The sequence below is a fragment of the Meleagris gallopavo genome, chromosome 1, assembly GCF_905368555.1.
Source record: "Meleagris gallopavo chromosome 1, MGAL_WU_HG_1.1, whole genome shotgun sequence".
Taxonomy (NCBI): domain Eukaryota; kingdom Metazoa; phylum Chordata; class Aves; order Galliformes; family Phasianidae; genus Meleagris; species Meleagris gallopavo.
Window position 1 is genome coordinate 67,741,479 of NC_139404.1, and position 22,324 is coordinate 67,763,802.

General features: G+C 37.9%; 1 protein-coding gene across 1 annotated transcript in view; it reads right to left on the minus strand.

Annotated features, from left to right (window-relative positions):
• Window positions 1-6,329: 6,329 nt before the first annotated feature.
• ARFGAP3 (ARF GTPase activating protein 3) overlaps window positions 6,330-22,324 on the minus strand; it is a 33,761-nt gene continuing 17,766 nt past the window's right edge. The window contains exons 10-16 of the mRNA XM_085232341.1: window positions 19,978-20,103; window positions 19,290-19,415; window positions 13,749-13,886; window positions 12,456-12,579; window positions 10,997-11,087; window positions 8,010-8,131; window positions 6,330-7,411 (exon numbers count right to left, since the gene is read on the minus strand). Coding sequence (XP_085088467.1) covers window positions 7,394-7,411; window positions 8,010-8,131; window positions 10,997-11,087; window positions 12,456-12,579; window positions 13,749-13,886; window positions 19,290-19,415; window positions 19,978-20,103 — 745 coding nt within the window. The 3' untranslated portion in view covers window positions 6,330-7,393. The remainder of the gene's footprint in view (window positions 7,412-8,009; window positions 8,132-10,996; window positions 11,088-12,455; window positions 12,580-13,748; window positions 13,887-19,289; window positions 19,416-19,977; window positions 20,104-22,324) is intronic.

The following is a 22,324-nucleotide window of genomic DNA, read 5'->3' on the forward strand; positions in this document are numbered from 1 at the left end:
TAATCATTACTACACAAGATTAACAACAGTGATTATGAAAGATTCATCACCAATTGCCCTAATACCGTACTATCATCCAGATCTGCGATCTCTGGTGAGCCCTGGTTGCAGCAGGGATTTGGAGAACCTTTCCCAGCAACTGGAAGGTCCTATGCAGTGTGTCCACTCATAGGTGAAGTCTCTGAATTTGCTGCAAGGGGGTTCTGTTTTTATATTGTTGAATAAACAAGCTCATGTAACTTGAAACATCTGGTGTCATTCTCCTGTTGGGTTCCACTCAAAGCTTGGCCTGGGCTTGAGGAGGAACCAGTGGATTTTCTTATCTGTTCGGGCTTTAACCACACATTTCTCAAAAATATCAGATGTCTGTTCTCACTGTTCCCAAGATGTCTTAAATAAAGAAAAATCCCCTATCAGGTAGTGCCATACAGTAAGTGTTACAACTGATCTTTACAAATTGTCCTCAAAATATATATTCATATTAAAACAGCAAAACAGATAAATATTGCACTGCACATGTGATATAGCATTTGGTTGTGAGGTTCACCTAGAGGCCAACTTTGATTCAGGGCCTATTGTTCAGGCCTAAATACTTCAATGACTTACAAAAGTCTGGTAAAGAGACATGATTGAATTTTTCCTTGAGTTGAATGTCTGATAGCAACTCTATACATTCCATTGGAAAATTCACACAGGTAGTGTATTTATGTAGACTGAAAATGGAGTTGCAAATATACTGAAAAAAACAATCATTTTTTCCAACATCTTGAAATCTATTCTTAAATTGCACCCATGTGGGCAGAATAGCAGAAACACTAATCAAATACGTGTCGCAAAACTAATTTAAAAAATATTCTCAGAAGTCGAAGTCTAAAAGGAACCAGGAGATCCCCTTTCCTTCTGTGAGAGACCTCCTCGCCACACTTCCTTTTGTGGAAAGTGAAAAGTGTTGTTTCTGCACTGATCACTGAAAAGGGGCAAATGATCTAAAGAATTAAGCTGTAACATATCCTTAGAATTAGCTGATGTGGAATGTAAGAATAGCATATACATATTAGTAGAATATTTTGCCCGCCATTGCAATCGCAAGTAAAATCTGCTTTATCACAGAAGCCGTCCGAGAAAATTATTTGGATATTTCCAACACTTCGAAGGTTTTAAAAAAGAGATGTAATGAGCAAATTTAAATTGAATTTAATGAGCAAATTTAAACAAGTTTAAACTTCAAAATCAGAAGCAACATCCCTGACAGTTGTAGTTAACCTTGCAAGAAGATGAGGGCAGTGCTGGTTTTTGTCTTGGAAGCTGTGAAAAGTGTGACAGAGGAAAACTGAGTTTTTTTCCACTTTGCACCACGTCAGCCACCTCCTGGTATGTGGGACGCTGGTTTGGCTATTACTCATTCAAGAGAATCCAGTCTCATATGCATAACCTATATATGCAAATCGAGTTAATTTGTGTAGAAGCCCTCAAAAATCAACATCAGGCACATTCACTCTTTTATATGGCCCACCGCTTCCCCCTAGATCTACAGGGATAGCTTAAGTTTGACTCAAGAGCAAGACAGGATGCTAAACTGTTTGCAGCTAAAGTAATATTTACAAACTCCTATTCTATGGAGTCACTTGGCCTGCTCTTACACCACAAAATCTTTCTAAAACAAAAAGTGAAATTGGCATCAAAATAGTTCTAGTATTGCTACTCTCAGCAGTGGAACAAACTGATGCCAGGCAGACCACAGTGACAGCATCAAGGTGACACAGAAAAACAAACATGGCTTTACTTAGAGCAAGTTCCACCTGACTAACCTGTGGTCTTCTACAGGAGAAGAGAAGGCTCAGCAGAGACCTGAAAGCAGCTTTTCAGTACCAAAAAGGGAGCTATAAGAAGGGGACAGACTCTTTAGCGGGGTCTGTTGTGACAGGACAAGGGGAAATGGTTTCAAACTAAAAGAGGGGAGATTTAGATTGGATATAATGAAGAAGTTTTTACAGTGTGGGTGGTGAGGCACTGGAACATATTGCCCAAAGAGGTGGTGGATACCCCATCCCTGGAGACATTCAAGGTCAGGCTGGATGGGGCTCTCAGCAACGTGATTGAGCTGTAGATGTCCCTGTTCAAGATTCCCCCCTCTTTACTGTTTACTCAGGGAAGGACAGCACACTGTATCAAACAGTACCAAGCATCGAATTTATGCTTGTTCTGATGTTTTTACAATTATATTTAAACATTTTTCCAACCCTTGCAATTTAATATATAAACTCAGCAATGTAAAGTATTAAATAATCCCTTCTCCCCTCTCGTTATATGCAGAGCTCCTATAGGACTTTTGACAGAAGAGAAACTTTAAGGAGGAACTTTCAAGAAGAAACCTTCAGGAGAATAGAAACTTTAATGGTTCAGAATTGCTGTTGTTCAGCTCCAGCTTTGCGGAAGCAAGAAGTGCACTGGGATTAAGAAAGACTTAAGGGAAGGGAATGCATAATTTCGCTTGCAGGAAAACCAAGCCCATTAGATAGTTTTCCTATTATAAAGTCTGTGCAGCTTGTAGCAGCAGCATCTCCTATGATCAGAGGCTGACAGATGTGTTTGAAGGTGAACAAAAAGAAAAAAAGAAAGCAAGAATACAAACTTAGTTCTGTTTAGATACTTGATCCAGTCTGATCAAATTCTGTAAGATCAGAGGTACTGTGGTATTCCAAAGTCCCACGAAGCTCCTCAAAGAAGGTGACATAGCCAATAATCTAGATGAAGTTCTTCCACACCAATGCATGCAGCACAGGAAATATGCAAGAGGAGTCGGAAGCCATGGTGCAATTAGGAAACTGTGATCTAATTGCTATAATGGAAATGTGGTGGGACAAATCGCACAAGTGGAACACTGCAATAGTGGGCTACAAGCTTGTCAGAAGAGACAGGCAGGGAAGCAGGAGCAGAGGAGTTGCCCCTTATGTTAAGTGGATAGATGGAGAAGCGCTGCCTCTGAGAAAAATGTGGTAGTTGGGGTCTGCTGCAGACTGCCTTCCCAAGAGGAGACTGTTGATGAGGCTTTCTTGCTTCATCTACAAGAAGCATCGTGCCTGCAGGCTCTCATCCTGATGGTGGATTTCAACCACCCAATATCTACTGGGGAAGCAACACTGGAAGGCTGCAAGCAAACAAGGAGGCTCCTGGAATGCATTGAGGACAAGTTCCTGGTCCAGCATAAGAAACTGGGCAGAAACTGGCATGGCTGAACAAGGACCTGCTTGTCAAACTGAAGGAAAAGAGGGTCAGGTACAGGCAGTGAAGTAGGGTTTGTGAGGCCTGGGAGGAATACAGTAATGCTGTCTGGACGTGTAGAGATGAGATCAAGAAAGCCAAAGTGCAGATGGAAGAGAATCTGGTGAGGGATGTGAAAGATAACAAGGGATGCTACAGGTACATTGGTCAGAACAGACAGGCCAAGGAGAGTGTACTCCCTCTGACAAATGAGAAGGGAGAACTGGCAGCAAGATACATGGAGAAGACTGAGGGGTACTTAGTGAGTTCTTTGCCTCAGCCTTCACTGGCAGTTGGGTTTCCCACATCTCTCACATCCCTGAACCACTAGGCAGACGTTGAAGGAGCAAAATTCCTCCTGCTGTAAGGAAGAGGAAGTTTGAGACTACCTGATGAAACTGAAAGAGAACATCTATCGCTCAGTAATATGTATCCCAGTGTCCTGAAGGAACTGGATGATGTAGTTGCCAAGCCAGTCTCCATCACATGGCTGACAGGTGAAGTCCCTGTTGACAGGAAAAAGGGAAGCATCACTCCCATTTTTAAGAAGGGTAGAAAGGAAGACCTCAGGAACTACACATTGAGCCTCACCTCTGTGCTTGGGAATATCATAGAGCAGATCCTCCTGGAAGCTATACTATAGCATATACAAGATGAGGTGATATGAGACAGCCAGCATGCCTTCACCTAGAGCAATCACACCTGACCAATCTGGTGGCCTTCTGTGACAGTGACAGCTTTAGTGGACAAAAAGGAAGAGAAACTGATGTTATCTACCCAGACTTGTGCAAGGCCTTTGGCACGGTTCCACATCACATCCTTATCTCTAACTTGGAGAGATACAGATTTGAAGGCTGGACTATTGGATGGATAAAGAATTGGTTGGATGGTCACAGCCAGAGCATTGCGGTTAGTGACTCTGTGTCCAAGTGGAGGCTGGTAATGAGTGATGTCCCCCAGGGGTCCATTCTGGGACCAGTGCTCTTTAGCATCTTTATCAACAATGCAGTGAGATTGAGTGTATCCTCAGCAAGTTTGCTGATGACACCAAGGTGAATGGAGTACTTAATCCAATAGAAGAGAAGGATGCCATAAAAGGCACCTAGACAGGATTGAAAAGTGGGCCAACATGAATCTAATGAGATTCAACAAGGCAGAGTGCAAGTTTTTGCACTTGAGTCACGGCAATCCCAGGTATGTGTACAGACTGGGAGAACTCATTGAGAATAGCCCTGCACAGAAGGACTTGGGGTCTTGGTCCACAAAAAGATTAATATGAGTCAGCAGCGTGTGCTAGCAGCCCACAAGGCCAAATGGACTCTATCAAAACAGGGGTGCCCAGTAAGGTGAGGGAGGTGATCGTTCCTTTCTGTTCTGCCCTCAAGAGTGCTCATCTGGAGAACTGGAGGTCTAAGGTCTCCAGCACAGGAAAGATATGGAGTTGTTGGAGTAGGGCCAGAGGAGAGCCACAAAGATGATCAGAGGGCTGGAGCACCTCTCCTCTGAAGACATGCTGAGGGTGCTGGGCTTGTTCACCTTGGGGAAGGCTCTGGGGAAACCTCACTGTGGCCTTTCAGTACTTACAAGGAGTTTATATTCAAGACAGAGACTGACTTTTTACACAGTCTAACAGTGATAGGATAAGGGAGAATGCTTTTAAAGTATAAAAAAGGGATGCTAGATATTTGAAGGAAATTCTTTACTCAGAGGGCAGTGAGGCTCTGGCACAGCTGCCCAGAGAAGCTGCGGAGGCCCCATCCCTGAAGGCATTCAATGCCAGATTGGATGGGGCCCTGAGCAGCCTGAAATGGTGGGTGGCAGCCCTGTCCATGGAAGGGGGTTGGAACTGGATAATCTTCATGGTCCCTTCCAAGCCATGCCATTCTATGATTCTGTTCAACTTGAGGAGTTAAAGTTGGCTCTTCCAGTCTACATGGCAATCCTCCCCACCTCCACTTGATGAAACAGTGACACCTCAGGGGTTTATTAATGACACAAAGAGGTGCATTAGAGGTTAAGAGCTACACATCCAGTCATTATGTCAAGAGAAGGTATTAGTGGTAATGGGTTGCCATAGAGAATCTGCAACAATAAATGAAGGCATAAATCCAAATGACGTCAAACTAGACAGTATTTCTGAAAATACTGAATTGTTCAACACTTTGCATTCCCCAGATTGCAGCACAAGGGAAGAAGTTTATACAGTTACACAAAAGTTTATATAAAGTTACACTTGCTTTATGGCACATAAGGTAACTCCGCAATTGTTTCCTTCAGTAATTTGTTCTTTTGTACTGAAAATACCATTTTTTCCACATTTTTCCATCTGTAAGTGGTTTGCTGTATTACAGTGATTAAAAAAAACCCAAACATCCATAATTATTTCTATGTAAGTTATCTCATTTACATGTTTAAAATATGAGAAACCAAAAGAGAGGATGGGACAGGATGGAGGTGGGGACAGGAATAGAACTACATTTAATTATACTTCACTGCCTGAAGTAGGGCAACTCTATCCACACACAAATGTCTAAACCTGCAGACTAGTTATAAGGAGAGCAGCTGTTCTGCAAGTCACTGGGTGCAGCTGACTGCTAATCTGAAAATAAGACCATTTTTTATGTGTAATAAAGCATTTTCTCTTTACACTATGCAAAATCATCTTATAGAGTGGGAAAGGAAAAAACAAAGTGTAAAAGCTCTACAACTGAGCAGGACAAATACTTCTATTCTCAGAAAAGAATAATCATTTTTAGCTTAAATCTGAACAGCTGTGAGAAAATTAGAAGAAGCAAGAGTTAAATACAAGAGGCACTGAGAAACAAAAACAAATACATCTACACAATGTGAACTGTATTTCACCATGTTTGAAAACAGGAACTTCCTTTTTCATCCTACTTAGTGCTTTGATTTCTATTGCTATAGCAATTTAATAAGAAAGTTAGTTTCACTAACTGAAATTAAAGGCTAATTTTAGCAGATCATTATATGGAATACAGATGGCAGTATTCAGAAAGCTGGAGACTGGTGTCTGCATATATGAATTTAATTAAAAAAAAAAGAATCAGTTTATATCAATTTTCTTTTTTTATTAGATATCAGCAGTTTACAAATTTGAATTAAGAAACAAAGTTACAGAACAGAATTAGCTTGAGCTCATCTTGGTTGTGAGGTTTTTCCTTTAAGATCTAATCATTTTTATACAAGATATCATCAACAAAAAATCCAAACTGTCTAAAACACAGTTCTACTATATTTCCTCATCCAAAATTTATTTATCAAAAAACTGTGATTGTTCTGAACATTTTAACAAGTATTTTACTAACTACTCTATTAGGCCCTTTATATACTTAAAGTTTTTCAATTTGTACACAATACAGATTGTTTTTAAAGCACTTAAGGATTCCATATTGCAATTTTTTTTATAACCTTCAAAACCAGGAATAAATAGATTGTTCTCATAACTAGATGAAATCTATTATTCAAAATACCAGGCGCCTTATCTCCCCTATACCTCACATTAAGTATAACATTTTCTTGCAGAAATATTGTTTTAAAACATTAATCCCCCATCACTTCAATGCACATCAATTTATGACTGCAAGAGCTTCTACTTCCTGATAAACGCAGGTTTAACTTCATTCTACGTTTTGCTACAGACCACTAAATACCATCTCAGCATAAGCTTACTTTTTTCTCCACAGCTTGTAAGACAGCCAGAAGATACGTTATGTCTGGCAACTGAGGATACAGCTGCACAGAGGTTTCTGTTGGGAAAGCTCATTTTTAATGTACATGCTCGTCCTTCTTTCTTTTTCTTGCCTCACAGACAAAAGCAGGAATAATATTAAGCTCCCAACATCTAACATCGAGGTCACTAAGAGAAATACAAGACTGTAAAGGAAAAGAAAAACAAAAGCATATGCAATGTAACAAGTTGCTACATAATTTCTGCTCTGTGAAGACAAAATAGCAATAAAAAGATGCTGCGCCAGAAAGCTGCACAAAAATAGGCTGGAACAATTAGAGACATTAACAGTCTTAAGGCAACCTTTATTCAAATCAGCAGTGTGATTACTTGTGCATCTGAAGAGAAACTCTTCTTTAGTGTACTTAATTGATATGCAAGTCGTTAAGAACCATATCGATCCTAGAAAACAAACAAAAAAAACAGACATGAGCATGTTTTCCACTGAAAGAAATCAGTTTCACTTACGTTAGTGAAATAAATTGTAGTTTAATTCTTAAAATCTTTCTTTAAGAAAATTGGCCACTGTTTTGAAAAACTGGAGTTTGCAGCTAAACTGAGAGATAATTAGCCTGATTTTCAAATATAAAATAGCTCCCATCGCCCTCATATAGGAAGCAGAACTGCAGGAAAGCTTTACGTGATGGAGGATAAGATGCTTTAATTTTGTGCATACATCTAAGGTACTGCTGTCAAATTAGAACCGATACCAGAGTTAGGAAGAATAACAGCAAGACGACAGCAAACAACTTCTGTAATGGAATTTTTGTTTAGGTTTTAAGAAAAAACACTCTGTGTAAGAAAAGAAACAAAAAGAAGGCGTGCAATAAGCTACAGATTTTCCTTTAAAATTATAAAGAACTACTGTCAATCATGGCAGGTCTATGAAGTTTAAAACTGAGTCCATTCTTCCCAAAAATAATTCACAGCAGGGTCTAAGACATTAGATGCCTACAAGACAACTTTAACTGAAGTGTAAGATATCACAATTTTTACTAACCTGTATAGATGTCATGACTCCATTAGCGAGTACAGAAAGCTTTCCAGCCACTGATTTCACTCCTTGTTTAAACTGGGCAATATCAGGAGCAGAAGGCAAGACGTTTGTAATGTTGTAGCTTCCTAAAGGGGCAAACACAGAGACAAAAAGAAAACAATTTTGTATAAAAAGCTGACTTCTTTTTTCCCCCTAAGAAGTACAGTATGCTACTAAGTAGACTAAAGATGAACATCTGATAACCACTATAGAAAACAGTAGGTCGAAATCTTAAATTTCTTAAATCCATCTTGCTTTTTATTTTTTCATTAGCTCATATTTCCACCCAGCCTGTCATTTTCTACACTTTGCATTCCCAGTTAAGCAATATATGTTTGGATGAGACATGATTTATCCTGTGCTTCCAACCTGCTGCAGTGGTATGTCTTGTATCCTGAAGAGCTGTTCTTAGATTGCAATTTGGAGATGAATAAGAAGTAATGAGTCTTATTTGTGTGCATGAATGGGCATGCTTTGTTTGCTGTTTTGCATTACTATATCCACAGACTGAAAATTCTCTGGAATTACAGCAATGGTCATTTACATAGTAGGTTTTCACACTCCCCAACAAAGCTGGCAATCCAACCTTTCTTAGAAACAGTGTTACCTCTACTGCCGTTATGAGAACTAAAGGTCTAAAAACAGCAGAAAGCAAAGGTGTTTCAAAACTAACGGCGTGGTAAGTATTAACAGGCACAGTCAAATGCTCATCAGCGAGAAGAATTATTGTCATGTTAAATCCTGCAAAGTATTTTGAAGTCTTCCAAGCCTCTGATGCTGTAAAGGACACAAACGTCAGTGAAAGAGCTCTTGCAGAACTAAGATCTCGTGAATAAATGAGGTACCTGAGGGGAAGCATATCAAAATAAGCCATTTTCAAAATAAAGACTGATTCGTAGCCCTAACTTAGGCATGCAGCCAATCAATACCTTTGGTCAGTCAGAGCACAGCTGGTAACTCATGCAGTTATCACCCTACACACAAGTTCATCCAGCTGCAGACACCATATCCTTCAGAACTGTAACTCCTTTCAACAACATTTCCACACACTGGCTTTCAACAGCGTTTCTATATACTGGCTACTTTTTTTTTTCCTCCTCTTCTTTCCCCCAGGGAGAGAATCTGCAGCTCCTCTTTTCACATTCAGCAAACTTCCCTTCCCCTGAGACCTTTCTATGGCACATGGGCACATGGCCTACTGCTTCTTTTCAAAAAAATCATTATTCAAAAATTCACAATCACTGAGGTATCTCTACTTCTGAGCTGTAACTTTATCCATTCCATTTAACACATGCTTCAGCTTTTTTTTTTTTTTCTATTAAAGTTGAAACAACAGAAATAAAAATCACATATATGAATAAAGGGAATGAAGCTCTACTCTCTTCTCAATCAAATGATTTTTCTCCTGTTTTTCTAGTTTACAAGACATTTCCCAGACAATTGTACAAAATGACAGAGGTAGGTAACTCCTTTTTTTCTAACATCCTTCAAAATCATCATTTGCAAGTCAACGACCTGACATGTCATCTTTCAAAAGCAACAGGTATATAAAAAATACAAACTAAAAACTCCTTTTTGCAGCCCTATCTTTTTGGCAACAGCGTTCTGTATAAAGACAGGCATCCTGAAACTTTGTGACGTAAAATCTCAGCGGTTTTCATGAAAACAACTTTAGTTTCAAGACTCGATATTGGCAAGGACCCCAGAATTACAGCATTGCATTTGTTGCCAACCTCCGGTCTTCTGATTACATTTGTTTTACGGAACTGATCACGACCTTGGCATTGATCCAACAACAGACCAGCTATGAGTACAGTAAAATATCTCAGATGGTCATCATCTAAAATTACCTTTGAGAAGGGGATTGTGACAGAAAAACAAGCTGGAAAGACAGATCCTAGAGCCTGAACATAACGTGAATTTAAAATACATGAACTAACAATTCTTGGTGTATTGTTTCATCACTTTTATTGCTCAGAAGTGTAGTAACTACACAGGAAATTGAGCCACTTTGTAACATAACTTCAAATTCACTGTTGAATTACATAACAAGGATGCCAGTCGCAGTGAGAAATGAAATGCAGGAAAGTATTTTGCATTCTTTTACAAGAAATCTCTGTACTCCACACGCCCCAAGAGACTTTCCAAGTAGTTAGTAATGAATAAACAAGTGCACAGTTCCTATACACATAATAAACTTCGTATAATTGCTTATAAGTATCCTTATGTAGAGTATGATGAGAATTTTATCATGTATACACACACCAAGTATAAATGAGCAGAATCCTCAAATATTATATTCTGAGAAAGGACAGAGCCCATTTTGAAACAACACTATGTTGTTGAATTATTAGCAGCATGCTAAAAAACAATGAGATTTTCAATAGCCTAAGCAGTACTTTTCAGTCTATTTAATACTGCTTCATTTCTAACCTGATGATATGTGCTCTCCAGCCTAAAATACTCCAACTAACCTTCTCAACAGACAAACAACTTGCAACACTTCCTTAACAATTTGGCAAGACCAGTGTTCAAAGTAGATTCAATACTATTATTACAATGTGTGGCATGCACGTGGCACGTGGTAACTCATCAGAAGATTACCTGAATTTAGGTGTCATCTCTTTTGTTTTTATAAGAGATTAATATAGGGATTCAGGTCTTCTTTCTTTGTTTTCATACACAAAAAAAGCAACATGTCACAAAAATTATACTATGATACTGAAGTCACTGAACTGAAAACATGTAACTTTTTATCTAATAAATGAACTTTTTGAAAAAAAAAAAGACTACAGCTGTCTTGCTTGATCTATTAGCAATATTAATGCATATTGCACTTGGCATACTTTTTGCAGAATACAGCAATAGCTTTCTGATACCATGACTAGAAGCAGAGTACTGGAATGCATCCCACAGCATGCTACAGTTTCTCACCCAGTTAAATAACGTACCTGCCGGTTGCTTTTTCTGATCTTCAAATAAGTCAGCTGAACTTATAGAGGAGCTTCCAAAAAGTCTTTCCAGTCGAGCCCTAGCTTCATACTAGAAAAGAATTGAGAAGAAAAGTATTTTAACAGTGTGCTGGCATTTTGAGAGTTCACGTAAAATAACGAGATTATAAAATGTAAAAATCCATCTGAAGTTGACCATTCTGAAAGCTACTGTCATACATGGCTTATACTGCATGAGTTTGTCCTCCCCTCAACTCATTTCTTAATGGATCAAAGAGTGACGTCTTCCTCTGCAACACTGAGAGGCCAGTTCACTGTTAGCTCCCCTAAAAAAAGTTTTCTTTTTTGTCCTCTGACCAGGCAGAGGACACTGCACTATTCAATCATTACAAATCACAACAAAAAATAAGAAATAGTGGCTAGGTATGAAAAACACTCCAGTTAGCATCACTTTGGCATCACAGCATGTTTGTATCATAGAATCATACAATGGTTTGGGTGGAAGTGATCTTAAAGCCCACCCAGTACCAGCCCTCTGCTGCAAGTAGGGTTGCCACCCAGCAGCTCAGGCTGCCCAGGGCCCATCCAACCTGGCCTTGACTGGCTCCAGGGATGGGGCATCCACAGCTTCTCTTGGCAGCCTGTTCCGTGCCTCACCATTTTCTGAGTGAAGAATTTTCCTCCTATTACCTAACCCCTCCCTTATTTTAGTTTAAAACTCTTTCTCCTTGTCCTATTACTATGAGATCATGTAAAAAGTCAGTCACCCTCCTGTGTACTGAAAGGTCACAACGAGGTCTCCCTGAAGCCTTATCCCTGCTGAACACATGATGATTTTAATTAAACTTTTCCCAGTTCTAAGTCCTTGAGAATGGTGATAAAACGATTACATTACTTTACATCACTGTTAACATTGTTATTTTTTCTTTAAAAGAAATCTTTTTAAAATGATTGCTTGCCTACAAAATTCTAACTAATATTAATGCTTTAGTTTTATTATTATTTGTAGGCTGATCCAGTTATATGCCATCTGCTGAACAATTTATAAGCTTACATAGCCTGACAATTATAAGGAGACTGCTATTTTCATCAACAGTTCGTTAGCATCAGATTTTTTGTTTGCAATGAAAAAAGCTGGACTTCATCCAGCATCAGGCTGATTCTTTCTAAATCAAAGACTGCTGAATGACTATCTACCACCCCTACCAGAAAAGAACGATGCTGGGGGCAAGCTCCTCCTAGCAGTTTCAGCTCCTTGAGAGGAAATACTAAACCATCAGTTACTGGAGACTTGTCTATTTCTATCAAACAAATTTTCAAATGAACATAACTCTACAAACTTAGCAATTTTACAGATTGTTAAGTATTTATTGCCCGCTCTTTATATACAACAACACCTTGTTCTAGAGCCAAACAATATTTTCACATTCAGTAACATTTATCACTGTTTTCAGCTTACATCTGCATGATCTTGCTTTCCGAAATACATGTCTGATGAAATTGCTTTTACATTGCCAAATTTTTTTTGTGCCTCATTGGTGCTTAAAGGCGGCTCATACTCAGGCTTACGACGAGATGCAGGCCTAGAAAAAAAACAGAACGCATTGGCAGTGTTACATTTATATCATGGCAGAATGCTAAATCAAATAAGAAGCACTACCATCTTCATTTTTTTGAAGTCCAGAAGCATAATTGTGATTTATAAAATAGCAGCATGTAGAAATTAAATCAGCATAAATCCAGGACTATACAACTAGTCTGATAAAGCAGCAAATAAAATTTCAGTGACAGTTTTACAAGACAATGAACTTATAGTATCTGAAATTCATTAATCCTGTCTTCTTTATTTTTAGAGCTCACTGAAAAAGTAAGCCAAAATTACATCAACAAAAACAGGGTATTCCTACAAAATCTCAAAAGAAAAACAAACCCACCTAAAAGCACAACATCAGTGAAAGTCACATTTAAACCAAACAGTATGAAAAGATCCGGCCTTTTATCTCAGCAAACATGCATATTCAACTGCTTATACCATTTTTTAAAGAAAAAAAAAAGAAGCTTACATAACAAACTGACAGCATTATGAATGATATCAATGCCTATTTTGTGCAGAATGTATGGTCCAGTCTTTAAGAAAAAAGAGACTATGCTTGTCTTAAAAAAAAAAAGTTACATTAAGCATACAGATAAATGAAAAATCGTTTTAAATAAGAACAGAAGAAAATACAGCTGGCAATCACACAAAAGCCCACATTCTTGCATTTTCCATTTTATTGAAAAGATGAAAACACAGTTGTCACAAGAAGAAATACATTCATCTCTTATCAAAGAGACAACAGACCTAACTGTGATGATATCTTGATCCCAAGAGCTTAGTTTCACTCCTTTGGTAACTGGGTTCTACTTGGTTCATTAGACAATACACAAAGGAAGTAAAACAAGTATGTACTCAAAACAGTCAAATGAGAGTCATTCTCTATTTTGCCTACCACCTTTTTGCTGCAAATACTTTGGAAATTATCTCCAGTAGATACATTGCAAATCAAAACAGACAATAACTTTTAAAAATACTGATCACGAAATTCAGCTTACAAAAGAAATTCAGCCAGGAGGTTCCCTGCCTGATAATCAAAGCTATGACCAAATTCTCCCTCTAGTCTGAAAAAAAATCTCACTACTATGATCGGGATTCAAATTGTATTAACATGCTTGGACCTTCTCTTCAAAAATCAGTTAGTATTTCTTGGCATACCTCTCTGAAAAGCTTGTATTTTTCGGAGTTAATATTACATCAACATCTCTACTGTTACTTTCCTTCTTCCAAAAAGGATCCGAATTGTCATCCCATTTAGAGAAAGTGTTGCTTCTCAAATCTGAAGAATCATAGTATCTAAATAAAAGAAGAAAAAAGAAATATTGAAAAAGTAGGATCTTACACTTAACTGAGTAGGAAGTTCACCTTCCCTTTAGGCTGGATATGGCCACGAATATACGGAGTGGACTTCCAGAGAGATCTGTTCTCATCGAAGACAGCAGAGCAAAGATTTTGTTAATTTAAGTATTCCATCTGTTTTAGGGTCAGGCAAAGCACTTGGAAAAAAACACTGTCAAGACACCTACTTGACATAAGAGAAATCCTAAAAACTTCAAAACAAGCTCTGTGAGCAATGGTTTTGCATCATGACTACCCTACAAGCCAGCCGGTTCATAAACACTTGGTGCTCTTGACACTCCATACTAATATACCAGAATAAAGCCACCACCACGTTCGAGGCACTTTTAGAGATCCAAATGTACCTAACCCATGCCATCTGATGGTGCTGTGGGTCCACATGCAGGAAAGTTTTCTAATCATAGAGCTGACAGTGGCTGATCTCACAGTTACATACAAATCTATCTCCAGCAAGAGAATCTGCTCCCATTTTCTGCAGCATTAACAAACAAAATTCAAAGCTGTATGGAAAGCCCTTACCTCAGGTTCTGTACATTTTTGTATGCAAATATTACTATGAAACTTATGAGCTTTGTAACATGTTTCATTAAACAATGATAAAGAACATATTTTTTGAAAATCATCTCATTTGAACAACTGAGACAATCTTTTTGTATATCAAAACTGCAGAGAACATAAAAACAGAAAGAAAAGGAAAAAAACTGAAGCACGTTTGACAAGGTACCTTATCTTGAGCATTTCCCCTTATGTATGATTATCTACATATGTTTAAAGACATCTGGCTAGCACGTGGGGGGAAAAAACATATATATTAAATGCTAAACACTGAGTGTTTCTCTTTGTGGCTAAATTTAAATTCTAAAGTTTGGATACGACTAAGATAGGGGTAAGATGACCAAAACAAAAGGAGGCATTAAAGCCAAGACCCACATTTCATGAAAAGAGTCATTTGAAAAACATGCTCTGTTTGTGCTATAGTCAGGACACTGTTTTTGCAGTTGATGGGAAATGTGACACCTTCAGTAAAGTCTCCCACCACTGTACACGTAAAAGAGCAAGGACAGATCTGTGATTAACTTCTGCAAAAATCTCTCCCTTTCTCTCCCAGTAGACACCAAGAAACAAGACTCACTGAGATGCAATCTTCATTTTCACAACTTTATCTCACAGAGTAGATGTTACACGCAATATATTTTTGAGGGCATTTTTTCCTGCTAAAAGCACTATTTTAATCTCTCCACTATATGAATACAGCTGGAAAATCCACAGGAAGTCATCAATATAAACTGAAATGAAAGGAAAAAAAATCACTCTTTGGGGCACATCACTATATTAATTCAATCTTTTCCTGTTACTGTGATTCTAGGTTGTTTTCAGTGGAATACCTCATAAAGTAAAAGGAAGGTAGAAACTCCCAGACAGAAGTGGCAGAGCATCAGAGGGAAGACTGTTTTCCAAACTGCCTCACTCAGTCACTGATCTCACTCTCAACAGCTCAGAAATATGGCAAGGTGCTATATGCTTTCCTATAACCATTTTCCTTTGACCTTTTAGCTCACTTTGTGTCAAATGTTCCTGTGGCAGCAGGATGTAGAAGCGAAGTATGAAAAACTCGTGGAATCTATCAGATGCTCACCTAGAGAGTGATGCTCATCTTCAAAAGTTCCATAGGAATGCATAATAACAAAGTGGGGGTATGAGGACAGAGAGGTGAAGCAATCTAATCCCTCAAAGACCATCAAAACAACAGGATTGGAAAGGGATTACTCATGAGCTGCTTTAAATAAAATGACTTATTTCTTCACCTTTCCCTTTCAGGTTTTCCTAACTTTACAGAATATTTCTTCAGTAATCAGAGAGGGAAAAAAACCACACATATAAAAAGTTAATTATGTTAATAAACATTTTTTAAATGTAGGAAAAAAAAATAATACAAAATCAAACTAATCCAAGGATTTTGAGAGGCTTTCATTATATAATAAAATCTTAAGGTATTTATCTTGCTTGATTTACAGATATGTACCAGCACGGCACTAACATCCAGCATGATTATTTTGCTTTTTGCTATATACTGAAATGACAGTAAAGTTACTCTGCCTCTATTTCAAAGTCACAACTTGCAATAAATGATAACTGCCTTAAAAACCCTACCAAGTCCAACAATCCGACACTTTCTCTAAAGAGAATGAATTTGTTTATCAGCTCCAATTAGATTCTACTACTGCTACAGTATGCACAAGAGTCAAAAGCAGCTAAGTCACAATTTACCTTCTAATTATTGAACCAAAACACATTAAAAAGCCTCTTCCATAATTCATAATTTCTCTGCTAGTAGACTTATAAATAATTTGAGAGCAGTAACAGTTCTTTTCAAGGTACAAATAAACAGAGGAGCACTGAGATGATACATGTTTCATTTTAGAAGACTGCTGCCAGTTTGCTTGGTATCATATTTGCAATTCTGCTGCTAGTGATTACACAACAGAGTAATGACATAAAAGCCTCTGCGTTTCTATTTTCCTACCTACAAGTAATTAGGTATCATTTTCCATGTTCCTTTGGCAACAATTCAATAAAGTTTACAGAAGGACCGCTTGTTTCTATCAGTCCAGCTATTTGAATGCAATTAATGCCTGTCAAGCACTTTGCTGTCTCCTTCCCAGCAAAATTTGGAGTATATTTGTGCTTTGACCCAAACTTTTTTGTCTAGGATTTTTCTTAATTTTATATTTAAAGACAAAGTCTTGTATTATAAGACTGCAGACATCTGCCTAATTCATCTAGCACACAACATATCAAGATTTACTTTTTTGCATCTGGCATGTTTTTAGGTAAAAGATGCCAACAGCAGTCAACCTTGTACCAGAATTCGATACTTATTTAATTTTCAACTGAGCACTGAAGATACACTGAAGTTCCACAAAACAAGCAAATATTAACTAGATTCTGCATATGGTCAACGAAAGCTTGTAGAGCAACTCTTCACAAATAAAGACTAGACAGGACTGGACAACCAGTGAGACAAAACTCATAAATATCACAGAATTCAGACTACTTCTCAGAAAAAAAGTAGCTTCTTTTCATTATGCTGAAGGGCAGGAATGCTATACAGAAGAATCTTAAAAGGCTTGAAATATGGGCCTATGCACGCTTCATGAAATTCAACAAGGCCAAGAATAAGGTCATGCACTGGGGCAATTCCAAACACGAATAAAGGCTGGGCAATGAGTGGATAGAGAGCAGTCCTACACAGAATAACTTGAAGGTATTGGTGAACAAACAACAGAGTAAGAGCAAATCCTCCTGAAATCTACATTATTGCACACGCAAGTCAGAGGTGATAAGAGACAGCCAGCTCAGCTTCACCAAGGACACATGACACCTGAGCAATCTGGTGGCCATCTATGACAGTAACAGCATCAGTGGACAAAGGAAGGGCAACTGATGTCATCTACCTGGACTTGTGCAAAGCCTTTGACATGGTCCCCCATCACATCCTTGTCTCTAAGTTAGAGAGATATGGATTTGAAGGCTGGCCTGCAGGAGGGATAAAGAAATGGTGGGATGGTCACAGTCAAGAGGACTGTTGTCAGTGGTCTTATATCCAGGTGGAGGCCAGTGGTTAGTAGTGTCCTCCAGGGCTCCATCTTGGGAGCAGTGCTTTTCAGCATTGTTATCAGTGACAAAGACAGTGAGACTGAGTGCATCCTCAGGAAGTTCGCTGATGACACCAAACTGAATGGTGCAGCTGACAGAAGAGAAGGAAGGGATGCCATAAAAGGTATCTAGATAGGCTTGAAAAATGGGCCCATGTTAACCTAATGAGGTTCCAGAAGGCAAAGTACAAGCTGTTGCACTTTAGCTGGAGCCATCCCATATTTGTACTGACAAGAAGAGCTCATTGAGGAGGGTCCTGCACAGAAAGACTTGGGGGCACAATGAATGAACAGCTTGACATGAGGCAGCAGTGAGCACTTGCAGCCCAGAAGGCCAACTGTATCCTGGGCTGCATTAAAGAGAGGTAGCCAGCAGGGCGAGTGAAGCCTTTGTTCTACCCTCACAAGGGTATGCAGACCTGGGGCCCCCAGCACAAGAAAGACATGGAGCTGCTGAAGCAGGTCCAAAGGAGGGCCACAAAGATGATCAGAGGGCTGGAACACCTCTCTCATGAAGACAGGTTGAGGAAACTAGGCTTGTTCAGCTTGAAAAATAGAATGTTCCGGGGAGGCCTCATTGTGGCCTTCAAGTACCTAAAAGGAACTTAAGAATAGGTGGGAGACTGACTTTTTATGCAATCTGATAGCAATGAAACAAGGGGAATACTTTTAAAATAAAAGAAGGAGGTCAGATCAAGTATGCCCAACCCATGGTCTGTATGTGGACCAACACAGCTGACAAGGCAGCCACTCTCTGCCCTGCACCATTGTGGTGGTGGCTCTGACCCACTGAGTGGCTCACCTGGCCCAAGTGCACAACTGTCACTCAGCACCAACCAAACATCAGTGAGCGATTATCCCTGTCTGGTCTGAAATGAGGGCATGAGGTGGGCAGAGTGCACTGCTAACTCAAGTTATGGCAAATAAGTTTATGGATTTTTGATACATTAACTAAACACTGTCAACATAAATACATTAGCTATGACTTCTAAATGGAACATAGATTCCCTACGGTAAGGTAAAAGATCCCACTAGTTTCACATTTTTGTTGCTCTTTTTTTTATATGTTTTAATATAAAAATATCAAAAATTAAAATAAGTTTTGTTACTTATATATATAAACTATATTCTATATTTACAAAGGCTACTCTGAAAGTAATGCCTCGTATTTGAAGACTTTGGCTCATGATGTCAGAGGTGGCTGTTGGTAGAATGGCAGTAGAGGCTGAACCTTCCTGCCAGTATCTCACTGCATTTTGTTGCTGTGTGACAGATGGCAGCAGAGGGGCAGTCTGACAAAATGGCATCTGACATAGAAGTGGGTATGAAGCAAAGTTGTGTTACTAAATTCCTCCATATGGAAAAAAAGGCACCTACTGACATTCATGAACGTTTGGTGAATATTTATGGAGACTGGTCAGTGGATCTGAGTACAGTGAGGATGTGGAGGTCAGAACTGGATGGTCTCTAAGGTCCCTTCTAATCCAAACCATTCTGATTCTAAATACATTTGTGTTATTGAGAGTAGGTCAAGTATTTTACAACTTTCTATTTGGATGTTCCCTCAAAATATAACAGGTGTGTAGATCTGTGCAATTATCTTGTTTTTATCTTGTTTCAAATATACTGCATACACTGAAATACATAACTTGCATACACTCAAAACATAAAGCCAATACATTACCTTGAACTAGAAGAAGAGAAATAGGAGTCTTCTGCATCATCTATGTACTTCTTCTTTGGTTTTGCAACTGTTGGTGTTTCCTGTTCTATTGTCTGCATATCTGAGATGACAGAGTGGGAAATGCCACTAGGGAAAGTGAAAAAAATATACATATATATACATGTGAAGAGATGACAAAGCCTACATCCTAAAATAAATACATAAATAATGAAAGCCTTCGTGTAGTTTCTGAAACCTGCAAAATCTCTACAAACATTTAAGAAGAAATGGGGAATTTAAAAAGGTAAAGCCTTTGAAAGCTCAGCTACAGTTCTCTAAAGTAATGACAAGACTTTTGAATACACAAAGCATTCCAACAGCTGTAAAAGAGCCATATGATTTTTCAGAGTTTTGGCATGTATTGGGTAGACTATGCTTAGGTTTGTAGTGTTCATGAAGACATTCCAGCTACCCTCATCACAGACAGCTAAATACCACAAAAATCCTACAGACAATCTACAATTTAAGTTAGCATCTGTCTGGAAAATTAAAACTACTACCCCTTTCTCTGACATATACTCCATTCTTTGACAATTACATTTTCTTAACACTTCACACTTGAGTATATTTTTTCATTTCAAAAGTAAAATCAAGACTATTTGCATAAAACCACAGTCTATTTAAACACAGCATACAGAACCTCACATACCTTCTGCTGCTGCCAAATCCCATGCCAAGCCTCTCTAGTTCATTTTTCTTCTTACCAGATATATTTAACTTTTCTTCTTTTGTTTTAATATCAAGATCTCTGTAGGCCAATCGTAAAGATGATACACTAGAACAAAACATACAGTTAAATGTTGTAAAATCATTTTAAAATAGTAATATTGATAGAAAACAAGTAATGCGTATTATACAACTATATCTCGTTTTCTGTGTTTACTGAAAATATTCATTAACAAGATCACATTCCAACTCTAAGAATGGGAGAAACGTGGTAGAGAATACTGTTTAAACAGTACTCTAATTTGAGTATGGTTGGGGTTTTTTTCCGTTATTGTTGTTTTGGTTTTTTTTCCTCCTTCAGAGGATACGTAAAAAATTCTACTGTTAAAGTTCAGGGTAGAATTTTGCTCTACCATCAAGTCAACCACTGTCATAGTTGTACCTGCCTCCCAATAATTACCAAAACTACCCAACTCTGATACATTACAGTATCCACAATACAACACTAGTAGTGTGCTCCCCAAGTGCACTCCTTGGCCCTGCTATATCTTCCTACATGCTCCTAATGGTTTTAACACCTGCTATATATACTTGAGGAACTTTTAGTAGAGGTAGACTACATTTCCCCTCTGTTGATGCTGCTCTTCTCTGTCCCAGAAAAAGAATCTCAGAAGAGGGAAAAGAATCTTTGTAGCTGCAACATCAAATATATTCTCTAGTATGGAATCTCTGGAGCATCCAAAACTTATTTACTCCGTGACAAGCAACACATTTTGTCACCTGAACATTCCTTGTACTTCAAATACAGTAAGTGTTCTGAGATGCCACGGGCCTTTCTAAACTTCAAAACAGTATTAATTTCCCAGCAGTATCAATGTAGGAGGTAGAGTTTTTAAATCATGATTACAGAAGAACTGTAGGAACACTGCTTAAATTTAATTTGTTAGCTTAAAAGGGATACAAAGGGTAATTTTAATGAGGAACGCAACAATATCTAAGTCATAGGTTGTGTCTGTCATAAAGTACAAATGAACACTATCAGAAGAAAAGTAAATGGGAATTAGATGTTACTTGTAGATACCTGTAGACTTCCTGTTGCAAGTAGAAGGGAAATATCTAAGTTTGAAAACAACACATTTTCTTTCTAACTTTCCATCCATTTTATATGGAAACAGGAATGAAAAGAAAAGCCATTTGATTACTGAAATGGGCTCTTCGGGTCTTGCTCTTCATCAGGCCCCATGTGTCCTTACTTAATTTTAAACAAGAGTACAAATGCCTCTAACAAAAGTCGTATCTTGCTGGACAGTGCAGACTACTGCAAGACAGAAGTTGTGCACTTGAACTTATAATGACTGGATATCCTTTGACTGGTCCTTCAGAAGGCTTTAATTCAGAACTAAAATGCATTATGTCTTACGTTCAGATGCTGACAACAATAAATGTCAGTCATCTGTTGAATGATTTTTGAAATCAGTAAAATCTGAAAAACTTATCAAACTACACAATATATCCAGGAAAGTTTTTAATCAATTCTTATTCTTTAGAACCTACTAGAGAAAATGGGAAATGTTTTCTGAACTTCAGCTTAATACTGATACTGAAAGAAATCTACTCAGCACTTTACTTAAGTAAAAAGATAGCAGTCTGTTTCATGAAATCTATTTAATTAAAATAAAAAAAACTCTTATTTTCTGCAGATTAAAATCATCATTATACCTATTAGTTTTATGGTAACTCTAGTAGTCTATTATTTCATCACTGCACAGCAGAAAATGAAGAAACTGTGTACCAACTATAAAATTACTTCTTAAGTTTCAAATCTTAGGTCTCTTTCTAAAAAGAAAGCATCAAAAGTAAAATTTCCAAACATATAACAAAGTCACAATTAATTAATTTACTAAAGCTCATTACTCTAGATTTTAAAATGAAAACCACACAAATTAGCTGGAGGCATGCACAACTTTAGAAGTATTCATTCTTCTTTAATTTTGATATACACTGCCATCTACAGTTAAAAAACCCAAAAAGTTAATCTGTAGTGAATGTTACCTTGCCTCTATTGAGACTGGATACATAAACACAGGTCTATGTGCATCCCTTGCATTCACAGACATTCCTAAAGGGTTCTAGCTAGTCCAGAAATATTGCAGAGGACCTATATATATCAGGTACTGACAAATGTTTCTGACACAAAAATAGAATCACTAATGTGAGTTTCTTGCAAACTGCATAATATCATTTAAAAGATTATCATTAAAGATAATAATATTTTATCATTAAAAATAACAAATAATAATAATAATAATAATAATAAATAAAAACGATAA